Raw genomic sequence first — 20,521 nt, forward strand, 5'->3', positions numbered from 1 at the left:
GGTGGTGAAACACTGGAATGCGTTACCTAGGGAGGTGGTGGAGTCTCCTTCCTTGGAGGTTTTTAAGGCCCGGCTTGACAAAGCCCTGGCTGGGATGATTTAGTTGGGAATTGGTCCTGCTTTGAGCAGGGGGTTGGACTAGATGACCTCTTGAGGTCCCTTCCAACCCTGATATTCTATGATTCTATGACCTAACAAGCCTCAGGCTGAAGCTCTTATTTGTATTACAGTAGTGTCTACAGACTCTAATTAAGATTGGGGAGCCATTGTGCTAGGCACTATACCACAGAAAGAAGCAGTCTCTGCCCCCAAAAGTATACAATCCCAATACACACAACAAACACAAGGTAGAAGGAGAAAAGAGAAATTCAGTGATGAAGTCACTTGTCTGTGGTCACACAGCAGGTGAGAGAGGGAAATAGAAACCAAGGAGTCTTCTGGTTCCCAGTCTAGCGCTTGTCTTGTTTAATCTTCCTGAGGACTCTTGGCAACAGAGGTAGAAGTGAGAAGACAAGACATAATAAAATCCTCTGTTCTGGTTCAGGAGAATGGCATCTCATGGAGTTAATATCTCCATCACCTTGCGGGTGGGAGGAAAGATACCACATTCCTTTTTGTTGAAAACAAAATTAATTTGGGGGTTCTTCCCCCTTCAAAGGAGTCCTTCAGACATCATGTGTGCTGAGTACTTTATCTTCGGCTCAAGTAAACTGCTAAAATGTTGTTCTTGCCCGGCATTATTATAGCACAGTGGTAGCTCTAGTATATATACTTAAGATTAAGACCAGTTTTCTGTTTAAAACGTAACTGTTCTAAATGCTCTAAAAATCATATGGTTACTTAAATTGCCTTCAAATTCTGTGTCTCATGGGGTTCAGGAAGGACCAGTGATCCAAATTTGGGACTCTTTGGCCCAGGGATTCCTGAAATACAACCCTCCTCCTAACCTCCCCCCCCCCCCCCCACAGTGTTTCTTTAAATTTGACCTAGTCTGACAATGCTTTTTTGCGCACAGAGAGAGACCAAATCAAGGTTTAGATCATCATTGCCATGGTCTAGTACTTGAGGGTCACCTCAACTGTGCATGGCACCCACCAAGCCTTCGAGGAAAATCAAATTAAAATATTATTTGAAAACATCCAGATAGAAGCACTCCAAGCAGTTCTAAGGGTTCACAGGCCAAATGAATTACACTTTGCATGTACAGAGAGAGAGTCTAACCATCTGGAAAAATACCTCTACATCACAGGACCTGTGTGGCTCTGAGGGTATGTCAGGCTCATCAAATCCAAGCACTACCCCAGGCACTGAGAGTCTGAATCCAACCCAGAGCAGAAATCTGAAATAAAAAAGGGGGTATCTTGCTCCAATCTGCCTCTGTCAAAGGTTTGTTTGTTTTTGTTTTTACTTTGGAGAAATGTAATCTGAGTATAGCAGAATATTCAGAAGACACTAAAGCTATTTTTTTAAAAAGAAAAACGACATCAGCAAATGCCCACTGGAAAGGGTAATTAAGGGTAGAAGAGCAGGTGGGAATACAGGGAAAGAGGTGGGACACTTGGAAGGGGCAAACTCCAGTCCCGTTTTCTCCTACTATGTGTGTGTCACAATCTGGGGGGCCCAGCTCCACCCCTGCTTCTTTTATGGGACCTGGGAAAGTTCTGCTGCCCCTCTGGGTGGGAATGACGAGAGCAGGCATGCTCAGAACATGCACTGAGAACACTGCTAAGGGTATGTCTACATTACCCGTGTTACAGCGTGGCCGCAGCAGCACTGTGACGTGGGCAGTATAGACACGCTTTATCGCTGGGGGAGAGCTCTCCCAGCAATGATAAAAAACACCCCTAATGAGCGGTGGTAGCTTTAAAGCGCTGTCTCTACTGGAGCTTTTCAGCGCTAAAACTTTTGTCGCTTGGGGGGGAGGAGCGTGTTTTTTCACACCCCTAAACGACAAAAGTTTTAGTGCTGAAAGTGGCAGTGTAAACACAGCCTAAGCATGGGGTGAGGAGGCAAGAACCAGATGCTTGACACACATCATAAACAGTCCAGCACTGGGGTGGGGGAGGAGGGAACAGCCACAGATATCATGAATGCAGAAGTTAACACATCTCAGCTCTGTTTCTGACTGTATTCATCCCCACTGGGTATTCTCTTTCAGCTAAGAACATCTCATTCAGATGAATGGGGCAGTTAACACCTCTCTGAGCTGACCAATATATATAGCCCCTCCCCTCCATTCTCCCTCTAATTTCATACAATATTATAACAAGGAGTCCGGTGGCATCTTAAAGACTAATAGATTTATTTGGGCATAAGCTTTCATAGGTAAAAACCTCACTTCTTCAGATGCGTGGAGTGAAAATTACAAATGCAGGCATTATATAATGACACATGAAGAGAAGGGAGTTACCTCAAAAGTGGAGAACCAGTGTTGACAGGGCCAATTCGATCAGAGTGGATGTAGTCCACTCCCAATAATAGATGAGGAGGTGTCAATTCCAGGAGAGACAAAGCTGCTTTTGGAATGAGCCAGCCACTCCCAGTCGCTTTTCAAGCCCAAATTAATGGTGTTAAATTTGCATATGAATTTTGGTTCTGCTGTTTCTCTTTGAAGTCTGTTTCTGAAGTTTTTTTGTTCAAGAATAGCTACTTTTAAATCTGTTCTAGAATGTCCAGGGAGACTGAAGTGTTCACCTACTGGCTTTTGTATGTTACCATTCCTGATGTCCGATTTGTGTCCATTTATTCTTTTACGTAGGGACTGTCCGGTTTGGCCAATGTATATGGCAGAGGGCATTGCTGGCATATGATAGCATTAGTAGACATGCAGGTGAATGAGCCCTTGATGGTGTGGCTGGGTCCTCATCTATTATTGGGAGTGGACTACATCCACCCGGATCGAACTGGCCCTGTCAACACTGGTTCTCCACTTGTGAGGTAACTCCCTTCTCTTCATGTGTCATTATATAATGCCTGCATCTGTAATTTTCACTCCATGCATCTGAAGCAGTGAGGTTTTTTACCTACGAAAGCTTATGCCACCGGACTCCTTGTTGTTTTTGTGGATACAGACTAACACTGCTACCTCCTGATACTTGATACAGTATTATAGTGGACTGCCAGTTATGCTCTAGCTAAGATTGAGACGACGTTCCCTGTTTAACAGATGACTTCTAAATCCACATGCTTACAGATTGTCTTGAAATTTGCTATGAGTCATGGCAGTGTACGGTGGGGTGAGTGATCCAAATGAGGGGTCATTTGAGCAAGGGGCTCCCAAAATACAAAACCTGGGAAGGGGGGGAATTTAAAAAAACTATTTCAGTACATTCCGTTTTTAGTGTAGATATACCTTCCTACTTGCACTCTGTCTTTTCACTTTAATGCACGGGTGCTACCTGCACTAGCCCTATGCTCAAACACCAAGTTTATTCCCCTGACAAAATATCACACTTGTAAAATTTAATAGCCACTTCATACCCTTTTACAATCTTTTCACCCTTGCATACAGGTACTACCTGAGGCCTGGTCTACACTAGGAAATTAGGTCAGTATAACTATGTTGCTCAGTTGTGTGAAATATCCACACCCCGAGCAATGCAGTTAAACAGATCTAACCCCAGCGTAGACAGCGCTAGATTGATGGGAGATTTCTCCCATTGACCTTGCTATTGCCTCTTGGAGAGGTGGAATACCTGTGGCAGATGGAAGAACCTCTCCCATTGGCATAGGTAGTGTCTTCACTGAAGTGCTATAGCAGTGTAACTACAGCGGTGCAGCTGAAGTGGTTTATGTGCAGACAGACCCTAAGGGGTCAGAGCCAAAAAGTCTCTTGACATGGTAGTCAAGCATAAAAGTGTCCCCTCCAAGGACAATGTATCACAGTGGTGATGCATGTTAAGCCTTTCATAACTCCGCTTTAATCTGTGTGATTTTAAATTTTGACAACTAGATGAATTCTAAGTTAACTTCAGACCTTCTAGATTCCCATGGTCATATTACATATTATAAACACCACAGCCCATACCAACACATTGGGTATAAGCGTGGCTAAAGACAGAGAAGAACTGAGTTACCACTTTGCAAATTGCCCAGAAAGTTTAAGAGTCTGTAATTTTCAAGTGCCTGGTCAGTAAGGACCCTCTGTCATGCTGAAGATGACATACAATTCTTCTGTCAAACCTACAAGGCTTGAAAACTCCATCTACCAGTAGCAAGCTCTTTTTGTTGAATTAGCATGGGGCTGGGTGGATGGCACTAAATCATCTATTTCTACAGAACTTAAAACTTTTCATTTTGCTTTTAGCAAAGAAAGGCTCCTAAAGGTGAAGTGAGCGTGAATATAGGCAGCATAGCCATCCTGAGTTTGCAAAGAGACCGACCATAGCTCTGCCCACAGCTGCAGAGTAAAATTAATAAGACTTTGATAATTTCACAACTAGGGTTTAGAATTCTCTGAGCAGCTGTGAAACATCCAAGAATCATGTCAGTTTCATGTTGCTGCTACTTGAAAAAGCTATTTACTGTGGTAACAGCATAAACTACAGAAGTAATTATTGTATTATTCCTTCATATCTAATGCATTAAAAACCTTTATACTATAATTTAAATGAAGCTGCTGCAGAATTTCCAGTCTATCAAAACAATGCCCCAGAATGCAGGAATTTTGCCACACAGCTTAGCCTCCGCTTGCTACAAAGTGCACGGGGCCTACCTTATTGCATTCAGCATATCAGAGAATAAAAAGCAAGAAATTTACATTCACTTCAAGTCAAAGTATAATTAATCTATTTTAGGGTTTTCTATAGCGCCTATCAGAGTAACTATGAGCCTCAAAGCCAGTAATGGGGATCTGATAAAAGGCATCAGCCCTCTTGGAAACAGTAAGTAAAGTAATAAGCCATTTACCCTGAGCTCGCTCCCAGAGAATTCATTTATTGGGATCATCATAGTGCCCTCCTGTTTGATGTTTCAGAACTCTAACTGCATCCTTCCTGAATGATCAAAAGTTCAATATGAAGAGCTTCCATCATTCTTCTAAGCAAGTCTTGGGAGCTCCTGAAATTATTCACTTAAGAAAGGTGATTCCAATTTAGCATTTTGGGATAGGAGGGACGGACTATAAATAAGACTTTGTATGGTTACATTCCTACTCCACTGGGTCATCCTCACTTCCATTGGAAAGTCAGAATACATCAGGACTGAAGGTGGAGATGCGATCACTGATACATGCGAGTGGTCTTGCCGCAGTCTCTGGAGAATGAGAAAATAGGTTTCTTTGAGGTCTTCACAGGAGACCTAGTTCTGGAGCAGAGGCAATACATGGGGGGAGCATGCACGGTCAACATGCCCCTCCCAATTTCTGCCAGGGTGGGAGTCAAGCTGAGTCTGGCTGAGGGGGGACGTGCTTGGGAAAGGTACCAGCACCTAGCACTCTCACTGTGGTGCCCGGAACAGGGAAGAGAGACAGGGCTGCGCCAGAGGGAGCATGGGGAAACCCTGAGTCCCATTCCCTCCTCACACACAGCCACAGCCACCTGCTCAGCAGTAGGTGTCCAGAGCCCAGTCCGACCTGCACTGTGCCCGCAGCGGGGAGGTGATATGAGAAGTAAGTGAGGAAGGAGCTGTGGTGGGAGGAGGGGGGGATGCCAGCTTTGAGCAGGTGTGGGATGTGTTGAGGGAGGGGGGCAGTCACATCCCCCCAAAACTTTAAATTGTGCCCCCCCCCACCAAGAGTTATAGGTCATCTCTGTTCTGGAGGACTCACTCACAGAACATTGCATCTTGTACTCCCTGGCCTATGTGGATTCCAAGGGAGAGAGAGTTGCCCTGAGATAGCCCTGACCTTCTAAAATTTTACCTGCAGATGTAAGAGACAGTCTTACTTCTAAAAATCTAGAAACTGAATACTCAGATGGGGGACAGGAGGTAGAGAGGGGAAGGTTTTGGAGCTGATAATGCCCAGGGGAGACCTCAAGCTCCATCAAAGACAGCAGCTGGGCTAGTACCAAGGATGTATTAGGAACTTGAAAGCATGGAAAAGTAATGGTCAAAGAGTGTAAGAACATAAGAATGGCCATATTGGGTCAGACCAAAGGTCCATCAAGCCCAGTATCCTGTCCTCTGACAGTGGCCAATGGCAGGTGCCCCAAAGGGAATGAACAGACAGGTTATCATCAAGTGATTCATGTCCTGTCACCCAATCCCAGCTTCTGGCAGACAGAGACTAGGGACACCATTCCTGCCCATCCCGGCTAATAGCCATTGATGGACCTATCTTCCATGAATCTATCTAGCTCCCTTTTGAACCCCGTTATAGTATTGGCCTTCACAACACCCTCTGGCAAGGAGTTCCAGAGGTTGACAGTGCGTTGCATGAAAAAAATCAATTATTGGGTGGAATATTTAAAATCAAAGTGATTAAATCACCAATTTTAATCACGATTCAAATTAGCAAGCAGGAAACCTCAATTTAAATAATTGATTTTAATCTGGCTTTGCATTTGTAATTTCTAGTTATTTTCTTAGAGTGGTTGAGTCTCATTGGTTGCTAACTATTAAAACATTCATTTGTAATTACTTATAGCCTTTACAATACAGTTGGTACTTTTTGCAATCTCGGAAGATGTAAAGTATCTATACAAACTTATTTAAGTAGTTATAGAGCTTAAACTTTTATTCAGTTTCTTAATTTTTTACATTTTTTATATTAGAAAATAGGGAATGATGCATTTCACATTTACTAAAAGTTTTTTTTTTTTTTTTTTTTTTTTTTACACACACTTGTGATGAGAGTAAAAGCTCTATTTGCTTGGAAACTGTATGTGACGGGGTGTACCAGGCCCCCTGTTTGGAGGCCTCACCGTCCTACTAACATCCCACCCCACAAAAGGAGCAGTGAAGGTGGTTCCTTCAAGCCTGCCTAGAACGGCTGCAGGCAAGTGGCCAATCAGAGTGAAGCAGGCTCAAATAAAAGGAGCTGCAGGGGCTGAGCAGGTTGGTTCCTGGTGGGGACCAGAGGAGCAAAGAAGGTACTCCTTGCTCGAACTCAAGGGAGAACCAGAAGATGGATTCTGGTGACACTGGAATTCCATGAGGAAGAACTTCAGCCCTGAGGTAAAGGTAAAGAGAAAATGGCTATGGTGGAGGTGGCCCAGGGAATGGCAGTAGCAATTATTAACGGAAGCAGCATGTGGCTGCTATTTGTAGGGTCCCTGGGTTGGGACACAGAGTAGTGTGCAGGCCTGGGTCCCCTTGTTGAGTAAAATCTGTTTCTGACCTGTTTTATGTAATGTCAATCTTGGATTTGTAAAAGGACAGCTAAGCCTCCATCTTGGATACCCTTCTCCTCAGATGATTTAGTGCCCTTTCAGCCTTTTTCAAATCAAGGAGGGGAAAGGTCACGGTAGTTAGAGTCATGCGACAGCCATAATCTGCCTAGCAACTGCAGGTTATTTAGTGAGTGGCACGCCTTTCACTCAGGACTGTCCATCTGAGTGGCAGTCAGAGTCGCACACAGTTCAGCTAGCTGCCAGGAGCCCCAGAGGGACCAGGACTCATAGGACTTTAGATTCTTGGTCTCTATTAATGTATTTGCACTCAACTGCTACACACCATTAGCGAGCGCATACTTGCACTGGACTACGAGGTCAAGCAGAGACTGTGTGGGCAAGCACTGAAGACCTACCTGAGGGAGAAGATCTGCCCAGAGGACCTGTCCAGAGGGATCCAAGTATCAGAGGGGTAGCTGTGTCAGTCTGAATCTGTAAAAAGCAACAGAGGGTCCTGTGGCACCTTTAAGACTAACAGAAGTATTGGGAGCATAAGCTTTCGTGGGTAAGAACCTCACTTCTTCAGATGCAGACTTGCATCTGAAGAAGTGAGGTTCTTACCCACGAAAGCTTATGCTCCCAATACTTCTGTTAGTCTTAAAGGTGCCACAGGACCCTCTGTTGCTTTGTCCAGAGGAAGAATATCACCCAGTTCCTGAGTTCCTGTTTGGTGTACAGCACCCCTGATTTTCACTGCTATCCCTGTCGGTATCCTGAGTTTTTGTCATTGTGTCTCTGTCCTCAGGATATGGTATTGTAATACCCATTGTGGTTTTCCTCTGTTTTACATCCATAGGTTAAGGGGGTTTAAGGGCTCTGAGCTTCACGCTCTGGTAACTGTTAACAACCGAGTGCGTCTTGCTTATGTTGTTCATTATCTGAAGGGGTCCTTGTCTAGTTTACTGACTAGTGACATAATAAATATTTGTGGATTACATTTTATTCTACCTCTGTCTTAATAAATCACCCAATGATAGCTGCGGGAGGGGAGTGGGATCTGCAGACCGCTCATCTTCTGATCTGTGTAGACCATAGTTAACTGTTTTGGGCTAACACCCTCATTGACCACTGGGGAAGTGACCTAAGCCCCTAGAAGGGGATAGGGCTTGTTTGAAGGCTCAAGTGAAGGGCAGGACTTTAAAAAGTCTCCAGGGAGGAAGCCCTGGGGGTACTGCCCCATACCAGGGTAGACATGGCCCAGAAGGAGCTGAGAACTGAGCCCAGAGACAGGGCTAACGACAGTAATAAGGGCAGAAGAGACAGGCCCAGTTAGACCTTTTACCCCAGGAGGGGTTTGTTCGTTCATGCATTAAACTATATGTGACTGAGCCAGAGGGCTGAGCCACTGAAGACCCACTTGACTAGGTTAACAGCCGACCAGGGGTGTCAGGAGCAGAGAGAGTGTGAGTGCAGGTTTGCACCTGACTGACAGGAGGTGCTCATGAGAGGTGAATGAACTCCATCACACTGAATTCAATTAAATGCATAAAACAGTGTTTTAATTTATTTTTATCAGTTAAAACTACCTTACATATGTGGGATACATAAGAAAAAACAGTACGTTTGTCAAAACATGTTTGGATTTTAAAATTATTAAAAACAAAAGTATTATCTCTAGTTAGTGAATTGAACTGATTGTTCTCATCACCATGTCTTTAAAGTGCTGTTAAATGAAGATAATAGTACTTTCCTACCTCATGCAGGGATCATGCAACTTATCAAGTGTTTGTAAAGCGCTTTGAGAGCCTCAGATGAAAAGGGCTATAGAAGTGCTGTTATTGTTCAATATTTTAGAACATCCTCTCACACCTAGCTTTTATTCACAGATTGAAAGAGGGAAAACACATTTTCCTGATTTCTCACCTCCCAACTGGTTCAACTGTGAATTAAGTGATCACTGAACTGAAAAGACAATTACCTTTTCCGTAACTGGTGTTCTTCGAGATGTGTTGCTCATGTCTATTCCACAATAGGTGCGCGTGCTCGCCATGTGCACCAGTGCCGGAAGTTTTTCCCCTAGCAGTACCCGTAGGGGGGAGCGCCCCCCGCAACTCCTGAAGTGGTGCCTGCCTGGCATGGTATAAGGGGAGGTGCATGCTCCCCTCAACCTCAGTTCCTTCTTGCCAGACAACTCTGACAGAGGGAAAGGAGGGTGGGATGTGGAATAGACATGAGCAACACATCTCAAAGAACACCAGTTATGGAAAAGGTAACTAACTGTCTTTTCTTCTTCAAGTGATTGCTCGTGTGTATTCCACAATAGGTGATTCCAAGCTATATCTGTTGGAGGCAGGTAGGAGTTCACAAGTTCCCAGGATGGAGCCCTGCCAAACCCAGCGTCACCCCTGGTCTGGGGGGACAATCGCATAGTGCGAGGTGAACGTGTGAACCGAAGACCACGTGGCGACCCTACAAATGTCCTGGATGGGGCACGAAGGCAGCCAATGAGGCCTGTGCCCGAGTCGAGTGTGCCCTCACAATGGGTGGCGGGGGAACACCCGCCAATTCATAACAGGAACAGATGCACGAAGTGATCCGATTGGACAGCCTCTGAGTGGATATCGGCTGGCCCCTCACGCGCTCAGCCGTGGAGATGAACAGTTGCTAGGACTTTCTGAACGGCTTAGTCCGCTCGAGATAGAAAGCCAGAGCCCGCTGCACATCGAGAGTGTGGAGATGGCGCTCCTCACTGGACGCGTGAGCCTTGGGGCAGAGGACCGGTAGAAACATGTCCTGACCCATGCGGTAGGCGGAGACCACCTTCGGAAGGAACGTGGGGTGTGGGTGGAGCTGGACCTTGTCCTTATGAAAGACTGTGTACGGCACCTTGGAGATCAGGGCCCTGAGCTCCGAGACTCGCCTGGCCAACGTGATTGCAACTAGGAAGGCCACCTTCCACAAGAGGCGAGACAAGGAGCATGTGAACCAGTGGTTCAAACGGGGGCCCCGTGAGACGAGCCAACACCAGGTTTAGGTCCCACAGTGGGACCAGGGGTCTAGAATACAGAAAAAGACGGTCCAAATCCTTAAGAAACCAGGCAGTCGTAACATGGGAAAATACCGTGTGCCTTTGCACCAGCGGATGGAAGGCTGATATGGCTGCCAGGTGCACCCTGACCGACGAAGGTGCCAGGCCCTGGGTCCTCAGACGGAGGAGGTAATCAAGGATAAGCTGGATCGGGGCGGTCACCAGGGAGACGCTGTAGTCCGCCGCCCACTGAGAAAATCAGGACCACTTCGCCAAATAAGCGCAGCGAGTAGTGCGCCGTGAAGTGAAAAGCCGCTACATTGGGGTGGAGGCGGCGGCCCTGGTCCTGAGAGAGCAGGTCCAGGCGGAGTGGCAACAGCCACGGCGGAGCTATCACCAGGCCCATGAAGGTCCCATACCAATGCTGCCTGGGCCACGCCGGGGAAACCAGGAGGACTCGGGCCTTGTCCAACTTTATCTTCTCCAAGACCCTACTGATTAGGGGGAAATGGGGGAAAAGGCATAGAGAAGCCAGCCTGACCTGGACAGGAGAAAGGCATTGGCGATAGCGCCCCTCCCCTGGAGCAGAACCAGGGGCATCACCGGTTCTGTCGAGTCGCGAATAGGTCCACCTGGGGAGATCCCCACCTTCGGAAGAACCAGTGGGCCATTTCTGAGTGGAGGGACCACTTGTGCTGCGAGGAAAAGTCCCTGCTCAAGCGATCTGCCCTCTCATTCCGGGTGCCCGGTAGGTGGAAGGCCTTCAGGTGGATGTCGCGGGCGATACAGAAAGTCCACAGACTGAGGGCTTCGCGGCAAAGGGCAGAGGATTGGGCCCCGCCTTGTCTGTTGATATAGAACATCGAGGCCATGCTGTCCGTGACGACCCTGACTACCTTGCCCTCTAGGTGTGAGCAGAAGGCCATACACGCCAACTGCATCGCCCTGAGCTCCTTGATGTTTATATGTAGGGTCAGGTCTTGAGCCGACCACAGACCTTGGGTCTGAAAGTTCCCCACGTGGGCCCCCCAACCCAGGTCCGACACATCAGACACCAGCTCCAACGACGGGGCCCTGTCCCTGAACAGGACCCCTTAGAACATGTTGTTTGGGGCAGACCACCACCGTAGGGAGGCGATCACAGAGTCCAACACAGTGAGGACCTTGTCCATCCTGTCCATGGCCTGGGAGAACTTAGAGGCCAACCAGAGCTGGAGGGGCCTCATTCTGAGTCTGGTTTGACAGACCACGTACGTGCACGCCGACATGTAACCCAAGAGTTGCCGGCAAACCCTGGCTGTTGTCACCGGGAATCTTGTGACCAAGTATAGCGGGGTGATCACCCTGGAAGGGTAAAAGCAGCCCTGGAGAGGACTGCAGCAGAGACAGCTAGGCTGATTAGAAAAGCAGTCACAGCTGTGGGCTGCCTAATTGGGGCGCTGCTGGCCCTTATAAGTGGGCTGGGGCCAGAAGCTGAACACACAGAGAGTCTCTCTCTTGATGCTGAGAGGAATGGGCCTGGCTGCTGGGAACTAAGCAGGGTACCTAGAATGGAACAGGGCTGGGGAAAGGCCAGAGGAGCTGGGGAGCTCCGGCCTGGAAAACCTAAAGGCTGCAGGCCTTGTTAAAGGCAGAGAAGGTACTGGGGTTGCAGAGGTGCAGCCCAGGGTAGGCAGAGGCAACAGGTCCAAACCCTCCTTGCCGATGATGAGTGGCAATTATACTGCAGTCCGCCCCAGGGAGCGGGGGCTAGATGGTGACTGGCAGTAGCCAAGACTGAGGCGAGGTGGGGATAAGAGGTTCCCCGGGGAGGGGAGACCCAGCAAGACTGCACGGGGTAGAACCCCGAGGTAAGGGGCACTGGGGTCCGGGAGGGACACTGGGGCCAGCGGCAAGCGGGACACCAGCCTTCAGAGGGCGCTCTGGAGTCTGGCGAGCTAATTCCCCAGATAACCAGCAGGAGGCGCCGCAGCGGTGAGTCGTCGCCTCGCTACACCGAGTCTGAGAGATCTTTCAGGGTCTCAAACCTGTCTGATAGGAGAGAGGCCCTGGCCGATTCTGCGTCCAGGAACACCCCGATAAACTCTATGCGTTGGACTGGGACTAACGTGCACTTGGTGTTGTTTACCAACAGGCCCAAGGCCGTGCACTTGGACAGGAGGAGCGCCACATGATCCCTCACCAGCGACCAGGAGCTGCCCTTGACAAGCCAATCATCCAGATAGGGGAACATCTGGATCCCCCGCCGCCTGAGGTAGGCCGCTACCACAGACATGCATTTTGTAAACACCCTGGGGGCAGTGGACAGACCAATTGATAGGACCATGAATTGGTAATGATTCTGTCCCACCACGAAACGGAGGAAGCATCTGTGCCCCTCAAATATATGAATGTGGAAGTATACGTCCCGTAGATCGAGGGCAGCGTACCAGTCCGTGGGATCCAGGGAGGGAATGATTGAGGCCAGGGAGACCATGCTGAACTTGAGCTTCACCATGTATTGGTTCAGACCTCAAAGTTCCAGGATGGGCCTGAGCCCCCCTTTGGCCTTCGGGATAAGGAAATAACGGGAGTAATATCCCTTGTCCATGAACTCCTCGGTCACTGCCTCTCTCACTCCTAGTCCTAGGAGCCGCCCCACCTCCTGCTCGAGCAGAGCTTTGTGCGAGGGGTCCCCCAAGAAGAATGGGGGCAGGGGGTGGTTGGGCGGGGAGGAAGTAAACAGGAGGGTGTAACCCCGGGAAATGGTGTTGAGGACCCATCGGTCCGAGATTAGCCATGACCATTCTGGGAGGAAAGCACACAACTGGTTGGAGAAGGGAAGTTTTATTGGGGGTGGATCCCTGATGAGGACTGGTGGGGTGCCCCCGAGCATCCCGTCAAAAACGCCTTTTCCCGCCTGCTTGCCCTTGGAGGACTCAGGCTGGGGGGCAGGCCGAGACTGCCTCTGAGGGCGTCTCTTATAGTCCCGCTGCTTCTTATGGGCTGCCTGGGCAGGAGTCCGACGCAGCTTGAATTTAGGTTTTGCCGGAGCCGGGACATAGAGGCCCAGAGTCTGGAGGGTCATGCGGGAGTCTTTCGTGTCATGCAGCCTTGTATCTGTTTCCTCTGCAAACAGAGCTTTCCCATCAAATGGGAGATCCTGCATGGAAGACTGCGCCTCGCTGGACAGCCCAGAGAGTAGGAGCCACGACGTCTGTCTCATAGATACCACAGAGGCCACTGATTGTGCGGCCGTGTCCACGGCATCCGAAGTTGCCTGCAGAGATGCCCTAGCAGCCGCTGTCCTTACCTCCGCTAGCGCCTTAAACTCCTTCCTATTGCGCTCCTGGAGGGAGTCCTCAAACTTAGGCAAGGAACCCCACAGACTGAATTTGTACCGGCCCAGGAGAGCCTGATGGTTCACCACTCGTAACTGAAAGCTCAAAGATGAATAAATTTTCCTTCCGAAAGAGTCCAGTCTCCAAGAGTCTTTGTTCTTTTGGGTCGGGGCTGGCTGACCTTGCCATTCCCTATGGTTGACCAACTCGACCACCAAGGAGTTGGGTGCTGGGTGGATATACAAGTACTCGTGCCCTTTAGTCGGTACAAAGTACTTACGTTCCGCCTTTTTAGAGATGGAGGCCAACGAGGCCGGTGTTTGCCAGAGGCATTTGAAATATTAGCCACCCCTTCGTGGAGAGGCAAGGCCACTCTACCTAGTGCTGATGGGACAACACGTTGAAGAGGGAATCCGAGGGCTCCTCCATCTCCTCTGCCTGGAGGTGTATGCTCACTGCCACCCTCTTTAAGAATTCTTGGTGGGCTCTAGAGTCCTGCAGGACAAAGGGGGGCGGGGCTGCAATCACCTCCTCCAGGTGGGGTGAAGAGGCTGGCACCGGAGGATCCACCACATGGTCGGACTCCGGGGACGGTGCTGAGGATGTATGTCCTACTGACTTCTTCCTCAAGGGTCTGGAGAGGGAGGCCGACAGTGCTTCCAAAGCTCCAGCCACTGAGCGAGTCCCCACCAGGGGCTGCGCTGGAGGCCACGGTGCCCACTGGTACCATTCGGCCGGCCACGACGCTCTGCGCCACCGCATCTGCTGTGGCACTGGCGGGACCAACTGGCCCGGCCCATTGAGGGACGGCTAAAGATGGAGACCACGCTGGCGTAAGATCTGCTGCTGTCCCTGGACTGGGAGGAACAGTGGTGCTGGGATCTATGACGGCCACGGGACCACAATCTCGACGTGGAGGACTGGTACCGACTGTAATAGCTGCTCCACGAACGGCTTCAACGGGTGGACCCGCAACGGCGAGATGCCGACGATCAACGCCCAGGGCTGTGATGTCTTGGTGAAGACTTGGAGCGGGAGGCCGAGTGGGAATTGCATTGATGATCATGTCATGACCGACTTCGGTACCCTCTCTGAGACAAGGACTGACAACGATGCCCGCCGTGGTCCCATCGATAGTCGCTCCTTAAAGACGAGCGGTGCCGCGAGTCCCAGCTGGACATAACCCAGCCAGACAGTCTGGTCGGTATCGAGGGCGATTCACTGGACTCTGCCGTGAGCGGTCGCTGGGCGGTGATAAGCATCAGGAACGTTCCCTCGACCAAGACTGGTACCGGGCCAGAGGTGGCTGTGGGGATCCCAGCGGCGGCTTGCCTCTGGAGCGTGGGGCCAACATCAGCTGCACTCCAGGCACCGGCATGGACGTGACATCCCAGGCCGCCTGGAGGGCTTCAGGCATAGAAGATATCCGGAGAGGCCTATTCTGAAGGGGGCGGGCTATTCCGCTCAGCTTGAGTCGGAGGTCTGGGGCCTGGTGGGGATCGAGGACTGCCTGACTTTGGCCTAGCCTCTGTCCCAGATTTCCCTCGGTGCTGCTGCAAAGAGGGAGTCTTCTTTGCCCTCTTGGCGTGCCCCGTGGACGGGGAGTGGTGCCAGCTTGTTGATGGTACCGGAGGGTTGCCGCGTACCAACACCACGGTGCCGGATACCGATTCGGAGCAGCGTGCTGGGGTTGGGGTCAGCGCCGACTCCATCAAGATGGCCTGGAGACTAATATCCCTTTATCTTTTGGTCCAAGGCTTAAACGACTTGCAAATCTTGCACCTTTCGTTGATATGGGCTTCTCCCAAGCAGCGCAAACAGTCTGCGTGTGGGTCACTCCTTGGCACAGAACGCCTGCAAGAGCCACACGACTTAAACCCCGGGGTGCGGGGCATACCCCGGCCCGGGCTCACTGACTGACTAAACTAACTAAACAGCTAACTAACTACAGGTACTAACATTGAACGAATGAACAGTTCTGTGGACAAGCTACAGCAAAGCTGGAGCAGAGCAGTTCTGACTCACCTTCACTGGCGGCAAGAAGGAACTGAGGATGGGGGGAGGGCACAGCTCCCCTTATACTGCACCAGGCAGGTGCCATTCCAGGGGTCGCGGGGGGGCGCTCCCCGCTATGGGTACTGCTAGGGGAAAAACTTCCGGCACCGGTGTACATGGCAAGCACGCACACCTATTGTGGAATACACATGAGCAATCAATCGAAGAAGAACTAATTGAATAAACTGAAATGAACAAAATATTCTCTCTTCACCTGCACAAGAGGCTACTGGCGGCAAAAGCTGGTTTACCCTTACAACGAACTCCAGTTCTAGGGGCTTAGCCAGTTACTTCCACCAGTTCATTGGTTCAACTTTCTTTAAAACTTCAGCAGCAAACATGTACTGCTTGAATAATTTAATTTAAATGATTTTAATAGATTATAAGTAGTTTAAGCTTTAACATAGGTTGTCAATTTTAAATTTAAATGTTTATTTTGAAAAAGTGTTTTTAAGTCATCAATTTTCATCTATCTTGGGGCAAAGAAAGCATGCTCTTTATCAATAAAGCCATGCTAAATACCAACAAATCTGAAAGATTTTTCCTAGGGAGCCACTACGGCTCAGAGTCAAAAGGCACCATGTAAAGAACAGAACGTGCTGAAAGAGAAGTTTAGAATGGCTCAGATATTTTGTCACAAGATATCCTCTACACTAATATCTGTCAGCCCTGAATTTTCTCTCAACCCTGAAGCCTCAGCAGTTCCATGACTACTGTACCTCCTTGCTTCAAAGAGAAGGCCAGAGGAGCAGTAAGAACTATGGTGTTTCTTCATCCTTCCTACTCAGGGACTCAGTCCTTAAAACCCTGTAAGGAACCAGGACTTGGATCTTGGTCTCTGTTGATTCCCTGCCTCTTTAGAGATACTTAAAAAGCAACAGATGCCAAGGTAGAAACCTGACATGGTTCTGAAGACAACATCAATTTATAACCTATAGCCAATTGATTAAAAAGAGTTGTCTGAGGAATTTGCTAGTAGAGGGTTCTTTAATTTAGCAAAGACTTCAGATCCAATGCCTGGAAGTTGATGCTAGACAAATTCATACTGGAAATAAGGTACACATTTTTAAGTCACGATAAATTGACCATTAGAACAATTCTCCGTCACTTGACTGTAAATCAAGACTGGGTGTCTTTCAAAGAATTATTCTAGTCCAGTAAAAAGTTATTGGGCTTGATATAGTAATTACTGGATGAAATTATATTATTTGTGTTACATAAAATGTCAGAAAGTGATCATAATGGTCCCTTCTGAACATAAAATATTAGATCTATGATAAAAGTTTCCTCCATCAAGGAAGGCTTATGTTGGTATTCACAGTCTCTAAGAACTCTTGAGGTAAAGGCAATAGATAGAGCAGGGCTGTGACGCATATGCCTCCACAAGAAACAAAAGATGCTCATCTGTAACTGAAGGCAAAGTGCCCACACCAAATGTTATGATCCATACCAGACTGGTTCCCTGAAAACGATGACCAGAACTGGAGCCAGTCAAACATTTAAAATAAGTAACTACCTAGCAACAGCAAAGAAAAAAGATAAAATCAAACTAATTTGGAGCTCTAGATCATTATTTAACCTTGAGACTGAATGAGTAGCGCCCTACCAAATTCATGGCCATGAAAAATAAGAGTGGTAGTTGCTGGCCGACGGCCCAGCTCTGAAGGCAGCAGCACAGAAGGATGGTAATATCATACCATGCCATCCTTACCTCTCCGGCCGCCCAGCTCTGAAGGCAGCTTCATCAACAGTAGCAACGCAGAAGTCAGGGTGGCAATAGCACGACCCCCCTACACTAACCTTGTGACCCCACAACTCCCTTTTGTCTCAGGACCTCTACAATTATAACACTGACATTTCAGATTTAAATACCTAAAATCATGAAATTTACAATTTTTAAAATCCTATGGCTGTGAAATTGACCAAAATGGACTGTGAATTTGGTAGGGCTCTATGAATGAGGTCTAGAAGGGATCATGCAGTTGGCCTTCAATGGCCGTGGTTTCCCCAAAAGGTTTCAACACACAGGTTTCAATGGTCAGTCTACTGAAAGGGGAAATTTTGCTTCAAGTTCAGTAGCAATTTTTATACACTATAAACTGTATGTGGGCTTAGAAAAAGAGGTAAAATACAAACATTTTTAACATTTGCATCATGGTGTTTGCCTTGGGGGGGGGGGGTGTAGAGAGGAAAGGATAAAGAGTGGAATGTTAATTCTCTTTCCCACATCATCTGCAACAGTCCCTCACTCTGTGTGCTGGAAAGGCTATTCAGAAATGTTCTATCATTTTCAGCAAATTTTGTGGGGTGTTGGGGAAACATATTATAACATGGTTTTATATCTTTAGACAGGACCAGTAAGTGATATAAGCATATTTTGGCTCTAGTCTTTACAGGGCTGTGAAAGAGTTTGGCCCAATCTACAGAGAGAAGACCAGGCTGTGTTATAAACACATTTGAGGTACTATAACATAAAATATTAAGATTTGCCCTCACTCTGAGCTTGTACCTCTCTAATCAGTGACCAATCCCAAGCCAGTTAAATAATGCAAGTACATAAATGCCAGTGTAAAAATACAGTGCAAGTAAGGTGAAATAGGACAGTTTCCAAGGGGAGGAGTATTAATCCCTTCACAGTGGGAGAGAGGTATAACATGGGTATTTCTCTACATAAAATGAAAAGAAAACGACAAGAACTTTTATAAAGAGCACTTATGACCAATAAAAAAAAAAAGTTATGACCTGAGCGGTCAGTAGGCAAAAAATGAGTCAAAGAGCACAGACAAGGTATCAAGGTTTCAAAGTGAATTTTTCCTACTTCATAACTTACAAAATCATAGGCTGATTGCAATCATTCTTACTGTCCTAAGCAGGCTTTGGAAAACAATGTTCACTCTCTGTGAATGACAGGATGCATAGCTAACAGAAATACATACTCCACAAGATAAATTGCTGGCTTTAAGTAGGAATCATAACACTGATTAATGGGTGGCTTTATTTTTGTGGTGTTTGACTATTATATATATCAATAAAAATATACACTGACTAAATCAAACAGCAAAATCAAAGGAGGAGGAAGATGTATGCAAACATCAAAAGAAAATCCTTGGAATTGAAGGAATTGCAAAAAAGAAAAGTGAGAAGAAGTTAAGAAGAGGGAAACTAAAGAAATGGCTGTCTGGAATCTGCAGTCCTTGTAAGAAGTGTGGACACTATTTTATATTTCTTCATGTAAATTTTTGTTTTCCAAAAATTCCTTCCATAATGTCCAAACACTTGTCAGGTCATCAATCTTTCAAAGATGCTATTTCAAATATTTTGCTAGATTTTATTTTAAACCCAGAATGACACTGTTCACAACCTAAAGCTTTGAAAACTGTCTAAAATTTTAAAAATTGCTTTACAGTATTTTACATTGGCCCACATTTTCAAATCTGAATGTGTACACTTCAATGAGATTTGCAGATGCTCAGCACTTTTTCAAAAATCAGTCCATTTTTACTTAAGTGCCTACTATAGATTTAGAAGCCTAACTTTAGGCAATCATGTTTGAACTTTTAGCCATTTTTTTTACACAAACTCTGAAAAAGACAATTTACATTGTATCATATGTCAATCGATTTTTTTTTTTTAAAGGAACAATGCCACCACATTAAACTAACCATCCAAACCTCAGGCAAAAAAAATCAGTCAGAGGAACGAGGGCCGATTTATATGAATTTAACATCTTGTGGTAGCTTGTAAATTGTGTCCTCAAAGCCCCAGTTTACTCCTACTCGCCTAGTTCTTTGTTGGAATAAACAGGAAGGAAACATTAATTCCTCTCTGGTGAATACAAATTGAGATGGGACTTACAGACAATTTGTAAGAAAAAAGAAAGTAACTGCACTGCCCTCCTAGTATCTTCCACCTGGAGTATGTTCTTTGGCTGCAGTTTTTCTCACAGCTGTCTCCTTTTCTGAAGGCATTTACACAGTATCTAACACTATCCACTACCATGGCTACCCCTGGAGTTTTTATAAGTGGGAACAATCTCTAAGAATTACTATGAACATCAAAGACACAAGACATTTATTGAAGGGGGAAGAGGAAGAGAGCGTGAGGTAATGAGGGTCCTACTGTATTTACCTTATGTGCAGGGCATGTGGACAGCAATAGAAACCATGTAGGGAGCGATTTTGGTCAGAGAAAGAACACGGCAGCCTAATGGGAGGCCTTTGTTCTTCAAAAGGGTCTCCTTTTCCCCTTTTGTGCTTCACTTAATTCATGGCATCTGAGCTGCTCTTGAACTTGACAGACGGTTGAAGGGGGTGGGGGGATGGAGAGAGAGGGAGACAGACAAAGAAAAAAAGAAAAAGAAAGAGAAAGGACTTCAAAAGAGTTTTCCTTTGAAAATTCAGTTGTGCTGCTGAAGGCTCCAGAATCAGAAAGGGGGCAGAAAACACTATCTCCACGACTAAATTATATGAATTGTCCCAGCTGTTAAGGAAGCTGCAAGGCAGTAATAAAAAGGGGAAATAAGGAGTAAAACAGGCAAGAGCATTATTTGCCTCTGGGTGTTTTTCATTTATTTTCATCTTTATTCTTATTTTGTATGGATAAAAATATTTATTAAGACACTACCAGCAAAACATCTGGTTTCCAGCAGTGTCCTGGAAAACATACATTTTATGCATGGTCCAATCAATCAAATGATTCCCCATACAGAAAATTATGTTTAAACAGCCGCAGGAAATCATCAAAATAACCAGCGCCATCTGGAGGATGAACTCAGGGATGAATATTGTATATTTCTCTAAAACTCACTAAACTGAACTCACTAGTCAAACTTTTCAATTGGTATTTAA

The 20,521-nt window shown here is 47.0% G+C and overlaps 1 protein-coding gene across 16 annotated transcripts in view; it reads right to left on the minus strand.

Annotated features, from left to right (window-relative positions):
• The window catches only part of POU2F1 (POU class 2 homeobox 1), a 190,024-nt gene that overhangs the window by 137,878 nt on the left and 31,625 nt on the right, over positions 1-20,521 (minus strand). For 4 of the 16 annotated variants that reach the window (XM_065575033.1, XM_065574988.1, XM_065575042.1 and 1 more), the window contains one exon: positions 1,237-1,339. The exons of 7 other annotated variants lie outside the window; for them this stretch is intronic. Coding sequence is in view for 2 of the 9 variants with exons in the window: in XM_065575012.1 (XP_065431084.1) it covers positions 1,253-1,283 (31 nt within the window). In the remaining 7 variants the exon portion in view is untranslated. Of the gene's footprint in view, positions 1-1,236; positions 1,340-4,908; positions 5,254-19,802; positions 19,964-20,521 lie in introns of those variants that run through there. 5 more of the 16 variants (XM_065575052.1, XM_065574997.1, XM_065575012.1 and 2 more) reach the window with 4 other exon arrangements.

The sequence above is a fragment of the Chrysemys picta genome, chromosome 1 (genome assembly GCF_011386835.1).
Source record: "Chrysemys picta bellii isolate R12L10 chromosome 1, ASM1138683v2, whole genome shotgun sequence".
Lineage (NCBI taxonomy): Eukaryota > Metazoa > Chordata > Testudines > Emydidae > Chrysemys > Chrysemys picta.